Source organism: Giraffa tippelskirchi, chromosome 6 (genome assembly GCF_054371585.1).
Source record: "Giraffa tippelskirchi isolate mGirTip1 chromosome 6, T2T-mGirTip1v1.2.pri, whole genome shotgun sequence".
NCBI lineage: Eukaryota > Metazoa > Chordata > Mammalia > Artiodactyla > Giraffidae > Giraffa > Giraffa tippelskirchi.
The window spans coordinates 7,554,945-7,578,317 of record NC_137280.1 but is presented as its reverse complement, the minus strand read 5'-3'; the positions used below and the strand labels follow the sequence as shown (position 1 = coordinate 7,578,317).

Genomic DNA, 23,373 nt, shown 5'->3' with positions numbered 1-23,373 from the left:
TAAAGAATACACCTGCCAATGCAAAAGACCTGGGCTCAACCTCTGATTCAGGAAGATCCCACATGCCAAGGGGCAACTAAGCCCATGCACCACAACTATTCTGTGCTTCAGAGCCACAGCTGCTAAGCCCATTTGCCGCAACGACTGAAGCCTGCACAACCTGGAGACTATGATCTGCAACAAGAGAAGCTGCAGCAATGAGAACACAGCACATCACAATTAGAGAGAAGGCCCTGCTTGTCACAATTAGACACAAATCTGTGTAGCAATGAAGACCAAACACAGCCAAAAATTAAAAATAAAACTATATAAAAAAATTCATCAAATGCACAATAAAGTAAATCCTAATGAGCAAAAATAAAAAATAATTGTAGGGTGTGCATCATGTAGAAAAATTAAAAATAAAACTACCTTTCTGGTCCAGCTATCTCACTTCTGAGTATATATCCAAAAGAATTGAAATCAAGATCTGGGAATGGTATCTGCACTGATATGTTCACTGCAGCATTATTCACAATAGCAAATATATATGAAACCATATGGATAAACCTTAGAAGATATTATGCCAAGTGAAATAAGCCAGTACCTTAGAAGATATTATGCTAAGTGACATAAGCCAGCTATAGAAGGACAAATACGGTGCGATTACACTTATATAAAGTATCTAAAGTAGTCAAGCATATAGAAGCAGAAAATAGAATGGTGGCTGTCAAGACCTGAGCGGAAGGGGAAGTTGTTCAATGACTACAAAGTTTCAGTTATACAAGGTGAGTTAAGTTTTAGAGATCTGCAAAATCTCTTTAGGTACAAAATCAAGCCTAAACTTAGCAACACTGTTATATCTACTACTGTGGGCAAGAATCCCTTAGAAGAAATGGAGTAGCCATCACAGTCAACAAAAGAGTCCGAAATTAAGTACTTGAGGCTATCTCAAAAATGTCAGAATGATCTCTGTTCGTTTCCAAGGCAAACCATTCAATATCACAGTAATCCAAGTCTATGTTCCGACCAGTAATGCTGAAGAAGCTGAAGTTGAACGGTTCTGTGAAGACCTACAAGACCTTCTGGAACCAACACCCAAAAAAGATGTCCTTTTCATGATAGGGGACTGGAATGCAAATGTAGGAAGTCAAGAAACACCTGGAGTAACAGGCAAATCTGGCCTTGGAGTACAGAATGAAGCAGGGCAAAGGCTAATAGAGTTCTGCCAAGAGAACGCACTGGTAATAGCAAACACCCACTTCTAACAACACAAGAGAAAACTACACATGGACATCACCAGATGGTCAACACTGTAATCAGACAGATTATATGCTTTGCAGCCAAAGATGGAGAAGCTCTATACAATCAGCAAAAACAAGATCAGGAGCTGACTGTGGCTCAGATCATGAACTCTTTATTGCCAAATTCAGGCTTAAATTGAAGAAAGTGGAGAAAACCAGTAGACCATTCAGGTATGACCTAAATCAAATTCCTTAAGATTATATAGTGGAAGTGACAAATAGATTCAAGGGATTAGATCTGATAGACAGAGGGACTGAAGAACTTTGGACAGAGGTTTGTGACATTGTACAGGAGGCAGGGATCAAGACCATCTCCAAGAAAAAGAAATGCAAAAAGGCAAAATGGTTGTCTGAGGAGGCCTTACAAATGGCTGTGAATAGAAAAGCAAAAGGCAAGGGAGAAAAGGAAAGATATACCCATTTGAAAGCAGAGTTCCAAAGAATAGCAAGGAGAGATAAGTAAGCCTTCTTAAATGAACAAAGCAATGCAAGAAATAGAGGAAAACAATAGAATAGGAAAGACTAGAGATCTCATCAAGAAAATTAGAGATACCAAGGGAACATTTATGGGCACAATAAAGGACAGAAATGGTATGGACCTAACAGAAGCAGAAGATATTAAGAAGAGGTGGCAAGAATACACAGAACTATACAAAAAAGATCTTCACAACCCAGATAATCACGATAGTGTGATCACTCACCTAGAGCCAGACATCCTGGAATGCGAAGTCAAGTGGGCCTTAGGAAGCATCACTACGAACAAAGCTAGTGGAGGTGATGGAATTCCAGTTGAGCTATTTCAAATCCTAAAAGATGATGCTGTGAAAGTGCTGCACTCAATACACCAACAAACTTGGAAAACTCAGCAGTGGCCATAGGACTGGAAAAGGTTAGTTTTCATTCCAATCCCAAAGAAAGGCAATGCCAAAGAATGCTCAAACTACTGCACAATTGCACTCATCTCACATGCTAGTAAAGTAATGCTTAAAATTCTCCAAGCCAGGCTTCAACAGTACATGAACCATGAACTTCCAGATGTTCAAGCTGGATTTAGAAAAGGCAGAGGAACCAGAGATCAAATTGCCAACATCCGCTGGATCATCAAAAAAGCAAGAGAGTTCCAGAAAAACATCTACTTCTGCTTTATTGACTATGCCAAAGCCTTTGACTGCATGGACCACAACAAACTGTGGAAAATTCTGAAAGAGATGGGAATACCAGACCACCTAACCTGCCTCTTGAGAAACCTGTATGCAGGTCAGGAAGCAACAGTTAGAGCTGGACATGGAACAACAGACTGGTTCCAAATGGGGAAAGGAGTATGTCAAGGCTGTATATTGTCACCTTGCTTATTTAACTTATATGCAGAGTACATCAGGAGAAATGCTGGGCTGGATGAAGCACAAGCTGGAATCAAGATTGCTGGGAGAAATATCAATAACCTCAGATATTCAGATGACACCACCCTTATGGCAGAAAGTGAAGAAGAACTAAAGAGCCTCTGGGTGAAAGTCAAAGAGGAGATTGAAAAAGTTGGCTTAAAACTCAACATCTCAGAAAACTAAGATCATGGCATCTGGTCCCATCACTTCATGGCAAATAAATGGAGAAACAGTGGAAACAGTGAGAGACTTTATTTTTTTGGGCTCCAAAATCACTGCAGGTGGTGACTGTAGCCATGAAATTAAAAGACGCTTACCCCTTGGAAGAAAAGTTATGACCAACCTAGACAGCATATTAAAAAGCAGAGATATTACTTTGCAAACAAAGGTCCATCTAGTCAAGGCTATGGTTTTTCCAGTAGTCATGTATGGATGTGAGAGTTGGACTGTAAAGAAAGCTGAGCGCCGAAGAATTGATGCTTTTGAACTGTGGTGTTGGAGAAGACTCTTGAGAGTCCCTTGGACTGCAAGGAGATCCAACCAGTCCATCCTGAAGGAAATCAGTCCTGAATATTCATTGAAAGGACTGATGCTGAAGCTGAAACTCCAGTACTTTGGCTACCTGATGTGAAGAACTGACTCATTGGAAAAGACCCTGATGCTAGGAAAGATTGAAGGTGGGAGGAGAAGGGGACGACAGAGGATGAGATGGTTGGACGGCATCACCGGCTGAATGGACATGAGTTTGAGTAAACTCAAGGAGTTGTTGATGGACAGGGAGGCCTGGCATGCTGCAGTCCATGGGGTCGCAAAGAGTTGGACATGACTGAGCGAAGCGACTGAACTGAACTGAACTGAAAACTGTCAGGTTACAGCATCTATAACTGACAGGAATTTTGGCAGAAAAAAACTGGCTCCATCTTTTAAGAAGCCTGAGCTAATATAATTTTAATGAAGTCCATAGAATTTTAATTTTAATCCAATGTGATGAGTAAAAATAGATCAAAGTCTACATTACAATGAAAGACAATAATGAGAAAAAAAGGAGAGTCAGATAGAAATCAAGAATAACAAAGACGGGAAGGGGATGAAATAAAACAGACAAGCCAGGGAAATACCAAGTGATGAGAGAGACCAAGGTGAAGAAATAAACAGAGAAACAAAAGTGAAGAGTTGATAGAGAGAGACAGACAGACAGACAGAGAGGAACAGAGAAATAAGAAAGAGGTATGGAGAGAGAAAATCAGACACAGTGTGGATAATTCTCAAATCAGCTTGAGAAAGGATATAGTGAGAAGAGATACAAGGATCCTGGGAGAGAGAAGAGAAGTCAGCCCAGACTTCTCTGTCTCCCCACTCATTCATCCCTCTTAAAAAATTTTTTTTAAAAAGCAAATTCCCTATCTCAATCATACTCACTTTGCGGTAACGGGAATTGAAATGTAGGGTTTCAACTTCAATAAGAGAACAGGGAAAAGATGGAAGTTGTTAGCACACATGTAGAAAAAAAGCGAATGCCCCTCTCGAATCCTTCTGTCTGTTCCTACATCTTTTCTCAAGCTGATTTGAGAATTATCCACACTGTACAGAAGAAGAAATTGAATCTAATGAGACAGAAGCCTTGAACCAACAGAAGGACACTGATCAGCTCCATGCCATTCCCCTCAAGCCCCAAAGGACATCCTTCCGGTAACACAAGGATACTTCCTCCCTGTCCTGGTTCAGAATACTCTATCACCTCTCCGAGAAAATGTGTGCACCCTTCAAGTCCCAACCACAGCCTGCTCAGAGACAGTGTCTTTTTCATCTCTGTTCTGTTGTTTGGGCATGCAGCACAGGGTCTGGCACACAAAAGTCATCAGTAAGTGTTAAGTGAATAACTGTACACTGGTTCTAGACATACTGGTTTTTCCTGTAGTCATGTATGGATGTGAGAGGTGGACTATAAAGAAAGCTGCTGCTGCTGCTGCCAAGTCGCTTCTGTCGTGTCCGACTCTGTGCGACCCCATAGACGGCAGCCCACCAGGCTCCCCCATCTCTGGGATTCTCCAGGCAAGAACACTGGAGTGGGTTGCCATTTCCTTCTCTAATGCATGAAAGTGAAAAGTGAGAGTGAAGTCGCTCAGTCATGTCCGACTCCTTGAGACCCCACGGACTGCAGCCTACCAGGCTCCTCCGTCCATGGGATTTTCCAGGCAAGAGTACTGGAGTGGGGTGCCATTGCCTTCTCCAAGGAAAGCTGAGCACCGAAGAATTGATGCTTTTGAACTGTGGTGTTGGAGAAGACTCTTGAGAGTCCCTTGGACTGCAAGGAGATCCAACCAGTCCATCCTGAAGGAAATCAGTCCTGAATATTCATTGGAAGGACTGATGCTGAAGCTGAAACTCCAATACCTTTGGCCACCTGATGGGAAGGACTGACTCATTTGAAAAGACCCTGGTGCTGGGAATGACTGAAAGCAGGAGGAGAAGGGGACGACAGAGGACAAGATGGCTGGATGGCATCACTGATGCAATGGACATGAATTTGAGAAAACTCTGGGAGTGGGTGATGGACAGGGAAGCCTGGCGTGCTGCAGTCCATGGGATCGCAGAGTCAGACAGGACTGAGCAACTGAACTGACTGTACAAGTACTAACACTGTATCACTGACTTTTGTAAGTATCCCAAGGCTTAGCACAGAAACTGCACACAGTAGGGATCCAATTAATATGTGAAGAATAAATAAACATACCTTTCTGTGCTTTGATTAGTTCCTTCCCAATTGCTAGAGTCACAAAGGCTGTGCCATTTAGAACTATGTCAGTTATTGTCTTCCAAGCATTAGGAGTGAGCCTCTCGGTGGGGGAGATAAAATTCCCTGCTGCGTTGTTTATCACAACCTAATAAGTGAATAAGGCAAGTTATAGAAACTTAGATGAGGAAGAATATTTTTTCTAAAGAGCCTTTATTTCTGAAACTTATCCACATAATATAATCAAGCTAAAGTTCACAGTCTGTTATGAAACAATACCATGAGATTTGGTTCAGTTTTACCTTTTGTGAGCCTTTGAAAATTTCCTATTATTGTTTACCAAATTTTGGAATTCTAATCCTTCCCTGTCTCAAAATTAGGGTACAGTCTATTATTAAAAATATACATATAGATTAAGCATGTCTAGGATGTGATTATTTATTTCAAGGAATCTCAATTAAAGTGCCTTTAATTTCTGGTATCATTTTGGCTTAATTTAACTAATAAAATTCTTGGTTGATGACCTGTTTCTTCAATAACAATAAAAATTCCACTTAGTTCTATAGTAGATACTGAATCTGTCCAAAAATATCTTTAACACAGAAAAATGCTCTCTTTGAGATTACTGGAGAAATGGCTTCTTTCCAATATGTGAACCAAACAAAAGCAAAACATCCATGTATATCTCAGGTCTTATAAGGAGAAATCTGGAGCTTTTTTGTAGGTTTCCTTGTTTGTATTATTCTCCTCCATTGACAGAGATGATCCAAAGCGATAAAGAAAAGCAAAGAGCACGAATCATTTACACTAAATATTGTGCTCTTGGATAGCTACTGTTATTTCATAATCTTATTAAATAAAGTGAAATCAAGTTTGTTCTATATGATTATAAATGTATTTTTAAAGTATTCCTGAAAGGAAATAGTATAGCAGTCTGCCTCCTCTACTCCCTAGCAGAAAGAGCTGGCTTTAGGCTGGCAAAGGAAAACAGGGGCTTCTTAACACAGCTCTTGCTCAGCATCAATATTTTATTTCATTAATACACCTCGGTAGGTGCTCTCAACATCAAACACCTCATACTGTCGCCTCATCACCATCACACTTACATCAGGATGTCCGATGACTTTGATCGTCTCTGACACAGCATTTTGCACCATATCAGGGTCCCTTACATCACACTGAATTGCATGAACCTGCAAAATACCAAAAAGAAAAAAAGAATTCTACATTTTCTCAGACTTCTTAATCCATAAGCATGAGTTACTTACTTACGCATGTTATAATTCCTAAATCTGATTTAAATAACTTCGTAATGTACCTTATTTCCAGTTTGAGAAGATATCTGCTCTGCAGTTGCTTTCAAAACATCAATTTTTCTAGAAATAAACACATGGTACTTTGCATGAGTTCTGAAACAACTTCATGTTATATTTTTCTTTTTAATTTCATAAACTAAGAAAGAGAATTTACAGTGTAAAGACATGTATTTTGGGGACAATAGAAAAGCTAAATCTATAAACAAGTTAATTTGAGTGCATTTATTTTCCAGAAGTTAAATTTAAGCAATTTTCATATATCTGACATTAATTGATTGAATTACTTTTAAGCCAGTTAAATTTTAAGTTATTTCCTTAATTATATTCTTTTCTACGTGTTTTCTCGCCCAGGCATGCTTTAGAAGGAAAATACATTCCTGGAATGATGTAAGCTCAGGTTAAACTATTTTTAAAAAATCTATGTTATACACAAAATCTATGTTACCAGATTTTATACCAAACTGATGGGCTTGGACAACCTAGATGTATTCAGAATCTTACACTCTTCAGAAAAACACACATACACAAAAGCAATGTAAATCACATAGTATTACAAAGAAAATAATATATTAACATCCTTGAAAACATTGCAACATAAAAAAAAAAGTTCTGGCCAATTTCCATTAAAAGAAACATCTGAAAGAAATTCCTTTGGGCCCTTATAAATTACATAGTGACTTATCATTCAGACTATTACTTAGCCTATCTAAATATTTTACAGTATTCCAAACCAAAAGAAAGGATAGATTTTTTGGCCAGTCTTTAAACCTCTAACTTGAATAGCTATAAGATACCAGGATATGCCTAAATAAATTCTTTCCACATGGCCTCCCTCTTCCTATATTCATCACAATAGATGTTTTGAAATATTTGCCCATCTTATAGGAAATGGAAGCATTCTATCCATTATCCTGGTGCAAGGTTAACTACCTACTCAATCAGTGATTATAATCACTCTCACTGAAAACAAAGGAGCCTCAATATAGTACTTTATTACTTCATACACAGAAAAAATTCTGTCACTGAAGTTGTGAAATATGTTATCAGTTCCATCATCAACCATTACTTCTATCATCACAAATAATACTTTTCCCAAGGAGATTTAAGTAAAGAATATTTCATAGAGATTAAGATGCAAATCAAACAAGTCTGGCAAAAAGTGTTTTCAACATCGTGGCACAGAATTATTCCATCACTAGACTCTTGCCAGGCGACTTACTGAGACTCACTTACCGGCTGGCTATCACACACTGCGCACCCAGGCTGGACAGATAAGTTGTCATTCCTTTTCCAAGGCCAGTGCCTCCCCCGGTAATAAATGCTACTTTTCCTTGAAAACTATTGGGTGGTAGCATCACTTTTGGAAAAGGTGGAAAGAATTTAGACTGCAAAGCTTCATTGTTTTGATGTAATATTTTTGTTCCATAACTGAAAAACTAATAAGAAGAAAATGAATTGAAATATGCATACTTGTAGTCCCACAAAAGATATGAGTTTTTAAACTTATTCGTTAATATTGGTCAAATTCTTGGATTAACACAAACACTGTAAACATATTGGTACTGTATTTAATCAGTTTTTATACTTTTTTTGTTGGAATGTTAAGTGACATAGTAGAACGGTTTAAAGCATGGGCTTTGGCACTGGACCACACAAGAGGGAACTTTCTCCCTAGTCATACAGCCTTCAGCAAGTTATTTAATCTCCATTTGCCTCAATTTCTTCTATAATTGGAAATAATGACAGAACCTTCCTCACAGGTCATTATAAGGGTTTCATGAGACAATATAAACAATAAACTTAGAAAATTGTGTAGCACAGAGAAAACACTCAACAACTCATAAGTGTTGGCATTGTTAGTTTATGTGTTTAGCTTATATTTAACCTAAAAAAAGCTTAGGCAAAAACACTACAATATTGTAAAGTAATTAGCCTCCAATTAAAATATATTAATTTTTATTAAAAAAAATAAAAAGAAAGAAACATGAAAAAAAAACCTTAAAGCATGTTTGTCTTTTAATAAGAACAAATTGGAAAAAAATCACATTCCATCCTTTGAATCACTTAAGAATATTATAAAAGTCCTTTATAAGGTTTATCAAATCAAATGCCTCTTATCATGTTGTCTTCGAATAATAAATTTAGAATGGGAAAAAATACTTGTAATAATTAAAATGGGGGAAAATATAAAACCATTTTCAACTAAAAAAGTATTTGCACTGCCCTTATATTTTACAGCTTACCCTCATATTACTTATCGAAAACACTGTTATTCTCTCATTTTTAATTATGAAAACAAACTTTTAAGTGTTAAACACAGTAACAGATAAAGAGTCAATAATATTCATTAAGTGTTTACCATGTATCAGGATTAGAAACTAACTGTTAACACCCCATGAAATAGGTATTATTTTTACCCCATTGTACAGAAGGGGCCCAGAGAAGTTAAATATGTTGCTCAAGTTGCAGAACCAAGATTATAAAACCTTGCATGTTGTCTCTCTATAATCACTGAGATCCTATGGAGTTTAATGATCACACTATTAGGGTATCTGATATTCCCCATCAGGTCATGGTTGTAAGATTAAAACTTCAGAAAATATAATTTCCCACTAGAGCATTCTTATACATTAAATGGGCTGTCATTATTTGTCTTGAGATATCTAGAAATTTACTGTAAAGAAATAGAAATGTAGTCAATAATTTAGGATAAGGCTATTCACAAGTAGAAATAGAACAAGAAAATGCTTATAATATGATGTAAAAAAAAAAAGAAATATACAGGATGTCTTGAACTATAAATAAAAATACATGCTTAGAAAAATGACTGGAAGGAAAAAACAACAGTAAGTAGTGGATTCAATATTTGCCAAGTCTACTTGCCAGGTCTATTTAGGACTTTCTACAACCCTATAAAGTAAACTGTATTGTTACAATAGAGTGGGAAAGACTAGCGATCTCTTCAAGAAAATTGCAGATATCAAAGATACATTTCATGCATGGATGAGCACGATGAAGGACAGAAACAGCAAGGACCCAACAGAAGCAGTAGAGATTAAGAAGTGGAAAGAATACAGAATAAAGAATTATATTAAAAAGGTCTTAATGACCCAGATAACCATGATGGTGTGGTCATTCACCTAGAGTCATACATCCTAGAATATGAAGTCAAGCTGGCCTTAGGAAGCATTACTATGAACAAAGCTAGTGGAGGTAATGGAATTCCAGCTGAGCTACTTCAAATTCTAAAAGATGATGTGGTTAAAGTGCTGCATTCAATATGTCAGCAAACTTGGAAAATTCAGCAGTAGCCACACAGCTGGAAAAGATCAGTTCTCATTCCAGTCCCAAAGAAGGGCAATGCCAAAGAATGTTCAGTTTTTTTTTGCAGTTTCACTATTTGCAGTTTCACTATTTTGCAGTTTCACTATTTTGCAGTTTCACTATTTGCAGTTTCACTATTTTGCAGTTTCACTATTTTGCAGTTTCACTATTTTGCAGTTTCACTATTTGCAGTTTCACTATTTTGCAGTTTCACTCCTTTCACATGTTAGTAAGGTTAAGGTCAAAATCCTTCAAGCTAGGCTTTAGCAGTACATGAACCAAGAACTTCCAGATGTACAAGCTGGTCTAGAAAGGCAGAGGAAACCAGAGATCAAATTGACAACACGTGTTGGATCATGGAGAAAGCAAGGGAATTCCAGAAAAACATCTACTTCTGCTTCATTGACTATGCCAAAGGATGGACTGGATCACAACAAACTTTAGAAAATTCTTAAAGAGATGGGAGTACCAGACTACCTTACCTGACCCCTGAGAAAACTGTACATGGGACAAGAAGCTACAGTTAGAACTGGGCATGAAACTACTGACTGGTTCAAAATGGAGAAAGGAGATGACAACGCTGTATATTGTCACTCTACTTATTTAAATCTATGCAGAGTACATCATGAGAAATGACAGGCTGGATGAATCACAAGCTGGAATCAAGATCTCCAGGAGAAATTACAACAACCTGAGATATGCAGACCATAACACTCTAAAAGTGAAGAGGAACTAAAGAGTCTCTTGAAAAGGGTGAAAGAGGAGAGTGAAAAAGCTGGCTTGAAACTCAACATCCAAAAAACTAAGATCATGGCATCCAGTCCCATCACTTCATGGCAAATACAAGGAGAAAAAGTGGACGCAATGACAGATTTTATTTTCTCGGGCTCCAAAATCAGACTGCAGCCATGAAATTAAAAGACACTTTTCCTTGGAATGAAAGTTATGCCAAACCTAGACAGTGTATTAAAAAGCAGACATTACTTTGCTGACAAAGGTTCATATAGTCAAAGCTATGATTTTTCCAGTAGTCATGTATGAATGTGACAGTTGGACCATAAAGAAAGCTGAGAGTCAAAGAACTGATGTTTTCAAATAGTGGTGCTAGAGAAGGCTCTTGAGAATCCCTCGGACTGCAAGGAGATCAAACTAGTCAATCCTAAAAGAAATCAACCATGAATATTTATTGGAAGGAATGATGCTTAAGCTGAAGCTCCAACACTTTGGCCACCTGATGTAAAGAGATTGCAAAAGACCTCGATCCTGGGAAAGACTGAAGGCAAAAGGAGATGTGGGCAACCGAGGATGAGATGGTTAGATAGCATCACCAACTCGATGGCCATGAATTTGAGCAAATTCCAGGAGACAGTTGAAGACAGAGGAGCTTGGCATGCTGCAGTCCATGGGGTCACAAAGAGTTGGAGACAACTTAGGGAACAAAAACAACAACAACATTGTTACTCCAATTTTACAGATGAGAAAACTGAAGCACTCAGGTAGGTCAAGTAACTAACTTTTCAGTTCAGTTCAGTTCAGTTCAGTCGCTCAGTCGTGTCCGACTCTTTGCGACCCCATGAATTGCAGCATGCCAGGCCTCCCTGTCCATCACCAACTCCCGGAGTCTATCCAAACCCATGTCCATCGAGTCAGTGATGCCATCCAACCATCTCATCCTCTGTCGTCCCCTTCTCCTCTTGCCCCCAATCCTACCCAGCATTAGGGTCTTTTCCAATGAGTCAACTCTTCGCATGAGATGGCCAAAATATTGGAGTTTCAGCTTCAACATCAGTCCTTCCAATGAACACCCAGGACTGATCTCCTTTAGGATGGATTGATTGGATCTCCTTGCAGTTCAAGGGACTCTCAAGAGTCTTCTCCAACACCACAGTTCAAAAGCATCAATTCTGCGGTGCTCAGCTTTCTTCACCGTCCAACTCTCACATCCATACATGACCACTGGAAAAACCATAGCCTTGACTAGATGGACTTTTGTTGGCAAAGTAATGTCTCTGCTTTTAAATATGCTATCTAGGTTGGCCATAACCCTCCTTCCAAGGAGTAAGCGTCTTTTAATTTCATGGCTGCAATCACCATCAGCAGTGATTTTGGAGCCCCCAAAAATAAAGTCTGACACTGTTTCCACTGTTTCCCCATCTATTTCCCATGAAGTGATGGGACCAGATGCCATGATCTTAGTTTTCTGAATGTTGAGCTTTAAGCCAACTTTTTCACTCTCCTCTTTCACTTTCATCAAGAGGCTCTTTAGTTCTTCTTCACTTTCTGCCATAAGGGTGGTGTCATCTGCATATCTGAGGTTATTGATATTTCTCCTGGCAATCTTGATTCCAGCTTGTTTCTTTAGAGGCAAACAATGAAAGTAGTAAATATTCAAATCTAAGATGTATCTGACTTCATTCATTACCTTTCACAGTCATTATGTATGACTAAGAGATGGGATAATAGAAGATTCTTTGTTCTTTTTGTTAGGTTGATTGATTTTGAGTAATTTCAAATTTTATTCAATAAATATTAATATGATTTGATTTTTAAACCAGGGGGAAAAAGTTACTGAAGGATAAAATTTGAAAATGTGTATAAATGATAAAGAAAAATTTGCAGATCTGGTAATATTCCAAGCTGGTCATTATATTTCCTTTAGTTTCATGTTGATGAAGCCTTGAAGGACTTCTTATCTCTCCTTGTTATTCTCTGGAACTCTGCATTCATTTGGATATATATTTCCCTTTCTCCTTTGCCTCTTGCTTCTCTTTTTTCTCAGCTATTTGTTGACGATTAGTCTTGGGGTTTTGTCTTTTGTGCTGCATGGCCTATGAAGTCTTGTTGCTACAGTTAGGGGTCGAGCCTGAGCCCCTGAGGTGGCAGACCCAAGTCTAGGACTTGGGCCCACCAGAGAACTCCCAACTTCATGGAACATTCATCAATGAGAGCTCCCCCAAAGGCTTTCATCTCAACAGTAAGACCAAGCCCACCCAAAAGCCAGCAAGCTCCAAATGTCTCATGCCAGTACTTTAGCAAACCAGGAACACAACTTTGTTCATTAGCAGAAAGGCTGCTCAAAGCCTCACCAAGGCACAGACACCCAAAAAAACATGACTGGAAATGGCACTACCCTTCAGAGAGACAAGGTCCAGCTCCATGCACGAGAACACAGACACACATTCCCCCAACCAAGAGACTTTCACAGGGCACTGGTCCAACTGCACCCACGACCGGCAGACTGCACAATTGAGATGAACTATGACCTTCCACCAGGCAGAAAGGAGACTCCAAACACAGTAAGTTAAATAAAATAAAAAGACAGAGAAACATGCAGTGAATTTAAGGACCATGGTAAAAAAAAAAAACAAAAACAGAAAAAGAAGGCCAAACAAATGAAGAGCAAATAAACAGCTTACCTGAAAAAGAATTCAGAGTAATGAAAGTAAAGATGATCCAAAATCTTGGAAATAAAATGAAGGCACAGATAAGTAGTCTGGAGGCATGGATCAAGAAGATACAAGAAAAAGTGGACAAGGACCTAGAAGAATTAAAGAATAGACAATCGGCAATGAACAGCACAATAATTGAGATCAAAAATACACTAGCAGGAACCAACAGCAGAATAACTGAGGCAGAAGAACAGACAGGTGAACCAGAAAGTAGAATGGTAAAAATAACTGAAGCAAAGCAGAAGAAACAGGAAAGAACAAAAAGAAATGAGGAAGTCTCAGGGATATCTGGGACAACATTAAGTGGACCAACATTTGAATCATAGGGGTCCCAGAAGAAGAAGAAAGAAAAGAAATGGTACGAAAAAATATTTGAGATTAGAGTTGAAAACTTCCCTAACGTTGAAAAGGAACGAGCCTACCAAGACCAGGAAGCCCAGAGAGTCCCATACAGGTTAAACCCAAGGGGAAAAACACCAAGACACATATTAATCAAACTAACCAAAATTAAATACAAAGAACAAGCATTAAAAGCAGCAAGGGAGAAGCAACAAATAACATACAACGGGATCCCCATAAGGCTATCAGTTGATTTTTCAGCAGGAACTCTGCAGGTTAGAAGGGAGTGGGAGGATATACTTAAAGTGATAAAAGGAAAAAAACCTACAACCAAGATTACTCTTTTTAGCAAGGATCTCATTCAGATTCGAAGGAGAAATCAAAAGCTTTACAGCCAGGCCAAAGTTAAGAAAATTCAGCACTGCCAAACCAACGTTACAACAAATGCTCAAGGAACTTTTCTAGACAGGAAATACAAGAGAAAGAAAAGGTCTACAAAAACAAACAATACAGTACAGTAAACGGTAATAGGATCATGTGCGTGCATGCTCAGTCACTTCAGTCAAGTCTGACTCTTTGCAACCCTGTGGACTGTAGCCTGCCAGGCTTCTCTGTCTATGGGATTCTCCAGGCAAGAATACTGGAGTGGGTCCCCATGCCCTCTTACAGGGGATCCTCCTGACCCAGGGACCAAACCCATATCTCCTTTGTCTCTTGCACTGCAGGCAGATTCTTTACTGCTCATTCACCAGGGGAGCACAGACATAACAATAGTTATCTTAAATGTAAATGGACTAAATGCTCCAACCAAAAGACACAGAATGGATACAAAAACAAGACCCCTATATATGCTATCTACAAGAGATCCACTTTAGACCTAAGCACAAATACAGACTGAAAGCGAGGGGCTAGAAAAAGATATTCCATGCAAACTGAAATCAAAAGAAAGCAGGTGCAGAAACACTCATATCAGATAAAACAGACTCATGTTGATGTATGGCAGAAACCAACACAATACGGTAGAACAATTATCCTCCAATTAAAAATAAATAATTCTTTAAATGTCAATTTGGTGAAGACCAAACAATATTATTTTTCAAGCAACTTTGAAAAGTGCACACTTTTGCATTTCTAAAGGCATTCATATAGCCCATGAATAGAGTAAGCCTGCAACAACTACTTTGGAATTTATTTTATCCAGTTGCTAGAAGGTATAAGTCTGTGACATGCATGCATTTTTTTCAGTGCCCAACAGTCCAAGGGGTCACAAAGAGTTGGACATGACTAAGCTACTATCACTTCACTGGGCACTATCACTACTATCACTTCACTGGGCACTATTCTAGGCCTGGAGATACAGCAGTGAACAAATCAGATGAAAATCTTTGCCTCCAAGAAGCTTATATTCTGCAATTTTGTGTTGGGTAAAGAAAGATTTCTTAGGCTTTCTGGATAGAAAACACTTCACTGGGCACTATTCTAGGCCTGGAGATACAGCAGTGAACAAATTAGATGAAAATCTTTGCCTCCAAGAAGCTTATATTCTGCAATTTTGTGTTGGGTAAAGAAAGATTTCTTAGGCTTTCTGGATAGAAAACACTTCACTGGGCACTATTCTAGGCCTGGAGATACAGCAGTGAACAAATTAGATGAAAATCTTTGCCTCCAAGAAGCTTATATTCTGCAATTTTGTGTTGGGTAAAGAAAGATTTCTTAGGCTTTCTGGATAGAAAAAAATAAAATAAAACTCGAAATATAAACAAGGGGGAAAAATCCAGCTGGCTTTATACTTCTCCCTGACAGTATTCAGCATCAGAAGAAAATGAATCAATGTTGATTAAATTCAATGTGAAAAACAAATGTGATACAACCAAGCAAAAATATGCCTAGTCAGCCATCCCTTTGCCAGTACAAACAGATGCCTGGGATGAAGTTGGCCAAACATTAACCCTGGTTATTCCTGATTGGCCAGTTTGCAAACATGTATTATTTTGTTTGTTTTAATTTAATTAATGATATATTACTTGAATTTATATTGGCCCGGTATCATTTTTATAAAAATACTAATTACTCTTGATTTCTTTAAAAAAAGTGAAAGTCCTTCAGTTGTGTCTGATTCTTTGCAACTGTATAGTCCATGGAATTCCCCAGGCCAGAATTCTGGAGTGGGTAGCCGTTCTCTTCTCCAAGGGATCTTCCCAACCCAGGGATTGAACCCAGGTCTCGCGCATTGCAGGTGGATTCTTTACCAGCTGAGCCACAAGAGAAGCCCCCCAAAAAAGGGAGGAGGGAAAGGATGGCAATGTGCATCAGAGATATCAAAGAACTGTAAATTTTAAAAAAGTTCCACAAATTGTATGCTTAACCTTACTATATAAGATGAATTCTTATATTTTCTATGCTATTCCATTTTGCTTTTCTTAAACTCATTTTGTTCCACTAAATTATTTGAAGGTCCAATCATGAGTTATTATTCATAACTTGAAAAATATACAAGAGCCTATTAATTCAAGGATGGTAGTGATGGTTTCCAAGTAAAGATTGTCAAAAAATGCTCAACACTTTGTAGGCATTTAATTAGCATTTCCTGATAAACTACTGAATGAGTGAATGTTTCCCTCAGTAAAATTGAAAGCAACTTAAGAGCAAGTTTTGTATTTTTTTAACCTTTGCATTCCCATGGCCAAGCAAAGAGCTAGTTCTCATTAAATGCTGTACTGAACTGAGCCCTAGTAGCCCATAGCACAATAGAGCACTTCATAAGTTGTGAAAGTCACTCAGTCATGTCCGTCTCTTTGGAACCCCATGGACTGTAGCTTGCAAGGCTCCTCTGTCCACGGAATTCTCCAGGACAGAATACTGGAGTAGGTAGCCAGTCCCTTCTCCAGGGGATCTTCCCAACCCAGGGATCGAACCCAGGCCTGCCTGCATTGCAGGTGGATTCTTTACCATCTGAGCCACAAGGGAAGCTCACTTAATAAATAGATGTATGAGGGATGAAACATTTCTCAGATTCTTGATAACTAAAATATTTAAATCGGGGGCTTTAATTGTAACAACTTGTATTTGCCCACAAAAACATGTCTCCCGGAACAACCTGCCACTTCACAGATGTGAAAACTTTTCTTCACCCAGGAATTCGCACCTGAGCTTGCATGGGCCAGGAAGGGGAGACACACCACTTATAAGGAACCCTCTTGCCTTCAAACCTCCATCCTCAAAAGTTCCATTTTTCTTAAGCAAAGGAACTTCAAAACTGTCAGATTACAATTAATTTTTAAATGAGTTCATTTTCTCCCTCTCATGCTATATTGTGTAATAACGTCAGAAGAGCTGACGTCTGTGTGAGCTTATTACTTCAATTCTAACAATTTGTGTTTTTAAAAAAAATCTCTGAAGACTTCTCTGCTTTACAGAGCCATTATAGGATATAAATGAAGACTTCTTTTAAGAGGGATCAGAGTGTGTAGCCTTCTTTTACAACCTACAACCCAAACCTTTGTAAGAGAAAATACTATCAACAACACCCTGACCATGAACAAATTGCACTTTTTAAAAGGAAGTTCTCTCTTACGTCAGAGACTCATAGTATTTCCTTGTGTTCACAACTGGAATTTGAAATTTGTCCATGTTTTTCAAAAAAATAAAAACATGGCTACTCATTCTATCTAACTGAAAAAAAAGTGTTTTTCACAATTGGCAGATCAATTTTTCTTCTTGGCTAAGGAAATTGTGAATTCAGGTTTAGTTTAGCTCACTAAGATTTCTTTTCATTTGATCGGGGAAAGGGGTTGTCTGGGATATCATTGCTTCTTTTTTCCCCCCTCTTTCTTCCCCTCTCCAGCTGTTTCCTCTTGCCCACTTTAGACTATCAGTCTAGTGGAGAGATGGTGACAAAACAAAACAAAATTATGGGAGAAAAAGCTGTGGAAGCCAGCCTGAGATGCAGTTCTCCCAGCATTAGTTAGTTCCAGGCAGGGAAATTTAAACAGCTCGATTTGCTTTCTTTTTTATGTGACTATGTTCATATGGGCTTCCCGGATGTAGTGCAGAGGTAAAAAACCCACCTGCCAGTGCAGGAGGCAAAGGCACAAAGAAATGCGAGTTCTGCTCCGCGGATGGGGAAGACCCCCTGGAGTAGGAAATGGGAACCCACTCCAGGCAAGAGCCTGGAAAATTCCCTGGACAGAGGCGCCTGGAAGGCTACGGTCCATGGGACCGCAAAGAGCCCAACGTGACTCAGTATTCAAGTGCTCTAGGCTGGTATCAGTCTTTGAACAACGAACAGGTGAACGAATTTCTTCGTTTAAAAAAAGGACTCCAGCTAAGGCCAGCGTTTCCTCTGGGCGCCACTCCCCACCCGTCCCTTTCCCCCTCGTCACCAGGCCGGCCGGTGGGTGCAGGGTCCTTCTCTCTATTTACATGCAACTTGGACTCTTTGCGACCCCATGGACTATATAGTCCATGGAATTCTCCAGGCCAGAATACTGAAGTGGGTAGCCTTTTCCTTCTCCGGGGGATCTTCCCAACCCAGGGATCGGAACCAGGTCTCCCGCATTGCAGGCGGATTCTTCACCAGCTGAGCCACAAGGGAAGCCCGACTTTCACTGGAAACTCACAGGAATGTGCGCCTTGGGAGACCCACGCAGGCGCTCACCGAGCCCCTCCACACGGGCACAAACGTACCCCAGGGCTTCTCCCAAGGGCACTGGACGTGACCGCCCCCTTCTCCCAGTCCCGGGAAGCCGCAGCCCCCAGCCCCGGCCCCTCGTCTGCAGGGCACCCGGACCTCGCTCCCCGCACGGGACCGCGGGGCCCCACGGCGCTCCTCCCCGCGCCCGGGACGCCGGGTCTGCGCTCCGCGCGCCCCCTGGACGGGGCTCTTTGCAGGGGACACGCAGGGCCCTCGGCCCTTTCGGCGCTGCCTTACCCGCCGGGGACCGCGACCCCAAGAAAAGAAAAGCTGGCTTAGCACTGCCATGTCTGGCCTCCCCAGGTCTGGCCGGAAATGCACGCGCGAAGGGAGGCGGGTCAGAAAGCCCCAAGTTTGCAGGACTGGGCTGGGCCGGGAGCTGACCCGCCTGGGCGGCTGGGGCTCCCCGCCCCCCCGGGTCAGAGCCCAGGCCTCTCCAGCGCTTTATCTTGCTCTGATTACCTTTGTTTTCCCGACTGTTGTTTTAATACGGTCTTTAATGGAGGTTCATCTGTCCTTCTGTGAGTGCACGAGTTACTGTGCCAGAAAAGTCTGAAGATTGCAGAAATGCATGACATGGATACACTTGTTATTTAGCGACTAAGTGCTCTCTGACTGTTTCGCAACCCCATGGACTGTAGTGGTAGGGTAAGGGAGTTAGAGAAGACGCTGCTGCTGAGTCACTTCAGTCGTGTCAGACTCTGTGCGACCCCACAGACGGCAGCCCACCAGGCTCCCCCGTCCTGGGAGTCTCCAGACAAGAACACTGGAGTGGGGTGCCATAGAGAAGGCGAGGTTCGGAAAAAGGAGACCGGCGTTTTACGGGAACAGATCACCTTTAATGAGGCGAGAAGGGGCAGCTGTCAGATTAGTGAGCTGCTGCACTAACCCAAGAAAAGAGGAAGTATATATAGGCATATATGTGGAAATCTGCTGTCTTAAGGGGGCCTGTTCTTCTCCGAGGTTGTTCCGAGTAGTTACGTCTTAAACGGCTGGGGCAAGGAATTCTGGAGATAGGCCAGAGGCTGGGACCGGCTGGGAGCTGGGGTAATCAACCTTACTGTCCTTTTTTTTTTTTCTTCGGGTGAGCGAGTTCTTTGTTTTGCATAGAATAGTGGGGAGGACCTGGAGGGGAGTTTTAACTCCAGACTATTTTGAGCCATGTAACTTTCAGTAGTCGCCTGCCTGGTTCGTCTGTCTATGGAGTAGGTTGCCGTTTCTTTCTCCAGCGAATCTTTCTGATCTAGAGATGGAATCTGCTTCTCCTGCATTGGCAGGTGAATTCTTTACCCCTGCGTCACCAGGGAAGCCCTTTGTATACACTTCCAGAGTGCTAATGCCTTTTCAGTAATTTATGTTTATTCTTTCAGTGAATGTTTATGTCGAAGCTGAACCACGCATCATCAGAATAATAATATGTTAGAATTAAGACACAGTCTCCCATTGCTTAAGGTAAGTGGCTGAAATCTAACAAAAGCTGCAGCTTCTGGGCAGCTTTGACTTTTCCAGAGACACACTGTGCTTTGTCTCATGGCAGAGACACAGCGGGAGTCTGACCCTCCTGCTTTGGCTTTTTCTCACCAAGGGAGTAATAATAAACACCTCAGAAGTAAAGGCAGCTCTCTGTCATTCTTCCTCTTAATATAATGTTCCTGTTGACATCCTGTATAAGCACAGATCACATTTCTTCCTCACTTCTAAAGTGTGAATGTTATACGTACCTGGAGGAGGGCCTGGCAACTCAGTCCAGTATTCTTGCCTGGAGAATCCCAAGGACAGAGAAGACTGGCGGGCTAAGGTCCATGGGTTTTGCAGAGTCAGACACAACTGAAGCGACTTGGTACCCTTGCACGCATACATACCTCACTCAAGGTTATCGTTAATGTTACATGAGGATGCTTGTGGAGCCCCAGCTATAGACTGGTGATTGGTATATGACACTGAGAGTTTACTAAGTGCCCTGCTGCTTCTAAGTGCTGAGAAATTCAAAAAGTAGCTCAGCACCAGATTTTCAGAAGCCAGCCTGGCGCTCACAAGAAGACATGGCAAGAATACATAAACAAGAACTATACAAAAAAGGTATTAATGACCTGGATAACCATGATGGTGTGATCACTCACCTAGAGCCAGATATCCTGGAGTGTGAAGTCAAGTGGGCCTTAGGAAGCATTACTATGAACAAAGCTAGCGAAGGTGATGGGATTCCAGCTGAGCTATTTCAAATCCTAAAAGATGATGCTGTTAAAGTGCTGCACTTTAAGGGGAGAAGGGGATGACAGAGGATGAGATGGTTGGATGGCATCACTGACTCAATGGACATGAGTTTGAGCAAGCTCTGGGAGTTGGTGATGGACAGGGAAGCCTGGCATGCTGGAGTCCATGGGGTTGCAAAGAGTCGGACACGACTGAGCGACTGAACTGAAATGAACTGAATTCTAAATAACAACTGAAATAAGAAAATTTTAAAAGACTTTGTTCCTCCCCTCATTGCCTCATTTTCAGGAATTAGATATGGCCACCTGATGTGAAGAGCTGACTCATTGGAAAAGACCCTGATGCTGGGAAAGATTGAGGGCAGGAGGAGAAGGGGACAACAGAGGATGAGATGGCTGATTGGCATCACCAGCTCAATAGACATGGGTTTGGGTGGACTTAGGGAGTTAGTGATGGACAGGGAGGCCTGGCGTGCTGCGGTTCATGGGGTCACAAAGAGTCAGACACGATTGAGCGACCGAACTGAACTGAAGGTAATTAGATATATAAAACTGATTTATACATTAGAGACGCAAAAATGATTTAGATACAGCCCCTACCCTTAGAAACTAGAAAGGAAGGAAAGAAAAAGAAACTAATATTTGTTCAACACCTATCATACATAGTATGGTATCTCATTTAATGCTAACAATAATACCTCAAGATAGTTATTATTTAAGCCCTATTATATGTCAGAGGAGACTGAGCTACCTTTGTTAGTATGTGATCTGGAGACAGTTAAATCCTAGCTCTATTAAACCTATGCTCTAGCTTAACATTAGTTAGAAAATATGGCAGATTAATGGAATTTTGGGAGAAGACAAGATGGCCTCGTAAATGCTTTTAAGATAAGGTGAAGGAAACAAAGAAATTGAAGATAGGTTGGAGAAAGAGGTAATTCATAAAGCAAAACCTTAGTGGGAATGAGAGGAGATGGGCTTGAGAACAAATGTAGGATTTGATTCCAAACTGAAATGTCAAGTCACACCATGAAACCAAATATAAGAAGGCTAGAGTAAGGGACTTCCTTAGTGGTCCAGTGGTTAAGACTCTGCCCTTCCAATGCAGGGGGTTTGGGTTTGATCCCTGGTTAGGAAACTAAGATTCCACATGCCACACAGCACAGCCAAAAATTTCAAAAAAAGGCAAGAATGAGGTATAGGTATAGATTTTAAAAGAAAAGAAATGTGTTTTATGATATGGATAGATGTAGAGGAGGATCAGAAACTGAAAGCAAGTCCTTGTATCAATTTCCTCAGTAAGATATGATGCCGTCCGTATTCTTAGGAGGAAGTTTGGAGATGACTAGATTCAAGGAGATTGGCAAAGGTGTGGAATAACTCTTTAGTTTTAAAGAGAATGAATTAAAAAAAAAAAAGAGGAAATGAGATTGATCAATAGTGCTCTGTAGTTCAACTGATACTAGAGTTTATGAGCTTGCATTCATTTCATATTTTCAAAGATAGGCGGATTTTATCCAGAAGCCTCAGTATAGAAGGTAGCTGTATGACTGACTCATGACTGAAGGGTTGTTTGGGCTCATAGAAAAGTGAGCTATAGAGCTAAAAATGAGAGCTGAAAGCTCGGAAAATAAAAGTTATTCTGAGAGCTATACTTAGCACTGAGAGATGAGCTAAAAGTAAAAGTAGTTCAAGCTACAGATCCTGATGTCTATTCTGCATACAATGAGGATAGAAGGATCCTGATGACCTGCGTAAAGTGGAGGACTCCAGCAGCTGGATATCCAGAAGAAGCTGAACAGCAGGTGTAGTAGGAATAAGTTCCAGTCAGAAAGGAAGATATTAAGGTTCTGGTGATATAAAGAACTAAACTGTGACCATCAAAGAGATAGTATGTGTGAAACAGAAATCAAAGTAACAGGAGTTGAAAGTCAAAGAAATGTGAGCCTCGCTGGTAGAATACATTGTCTGGGTGTTTCTTACACTTACTAGAGAAGGACAGCAGGAATTGGGATGAAGAAGAAAACCCTCACACAGATGGTCCTCAAATGTTGTTGTTGTCCAGTCACTAGGTCATGTCCGACTCTTGCGACCCCATGGACTACAGCCTCCAGGCTTCCCTGTCCTTCACCATCTCCTGGAGTTTGCACAAACTCATGTCCATTGAGTCAGTGATGCCATCCAACCATCTCATCCCCTGTCACCCTGTTCTATTCTTGCCCTCAATCTTTCTGAGTATCAGGGTCTTTTCCAATGAGTTGGCTCTTTGCATCAGGTGGCCAAAGTATTGGAGCTTCAGGATCAGGGTTGCTTTCCTTTAGGATTGACTGGTTTGATCTCCTTGGCATCCAAGGGACTCTCAAGAGTCTTTTTCTCCAGCACTACAGTTGATAGTAACTACAACTTTATAATACATCTTGATAGTTGCTAGTTGTAAGTACTCCATCTTTATTCTTCTTCAAAATTTCCTTGGCAATTCTCAGCCTTTGAATTTCCATATAGATTTTAGAAACTGCTTATTGATTCCCACTCAAAAATTACCTGGGACATTGTATTAAATTTCATTGAATCTAAGGATCAATTTTGGGAGAAATGGCATCTTAGTGTCAGGGGAGGGTGTAATTTCCTCAATTCTGTCTC

At 40.4% G+C, this 23,373-nt stretch overlaps 1 protein-coding gene across 2 annotated transcripts in view; it reads right to left on the bottom strand.

The window, feature by feature from the left end:
• The window catches only part of DECR1 (2,4-dienoyl-CoA reductase 1), a 39,376-nt gene extending 20,333 nt beyond the window's left edge, over positions 1 to 19,043 (bottom strand). Inside the window, exons 1-5 of one of the 2 annotated variants that reach the window (XM_081496845.1) lie at positions 18,983 to 19,043; positions 7,949 to 8,151; positions 6,718 to 6,775; positions 6,506 to 6,592; positions 5,400 to 5,547 (exon numbers count right to left, since the gene is read on the bottom strand). In XM_081496845.1, coding sequence (XP_081352971.1) covers positions 5,400 to 5,547; positions 6,506 to 6,592; positions 6,718 to 6,775; positions 7,949 to 8,070 — 415 coding nt within the window. In that variant the 5' untranslated portion in view covers positions 8,071 to 8,151; positions 18,983 to 19,043. Of the gene's footprint in view, positions 1 to 5,399; positions 5,548 to 6,505; positions 6,593 to 6,717; positions 6,776 to 7,948; positions 8,152 to 18,757; positions 18,828 to 18,982 lie in introns of those variants that run through there. The other variant, XM_081496844.1, reaches the window with a different exon arrangement.
• Positions 19,044 to 23,373: the final 4,330 nt, after the last annotated feature.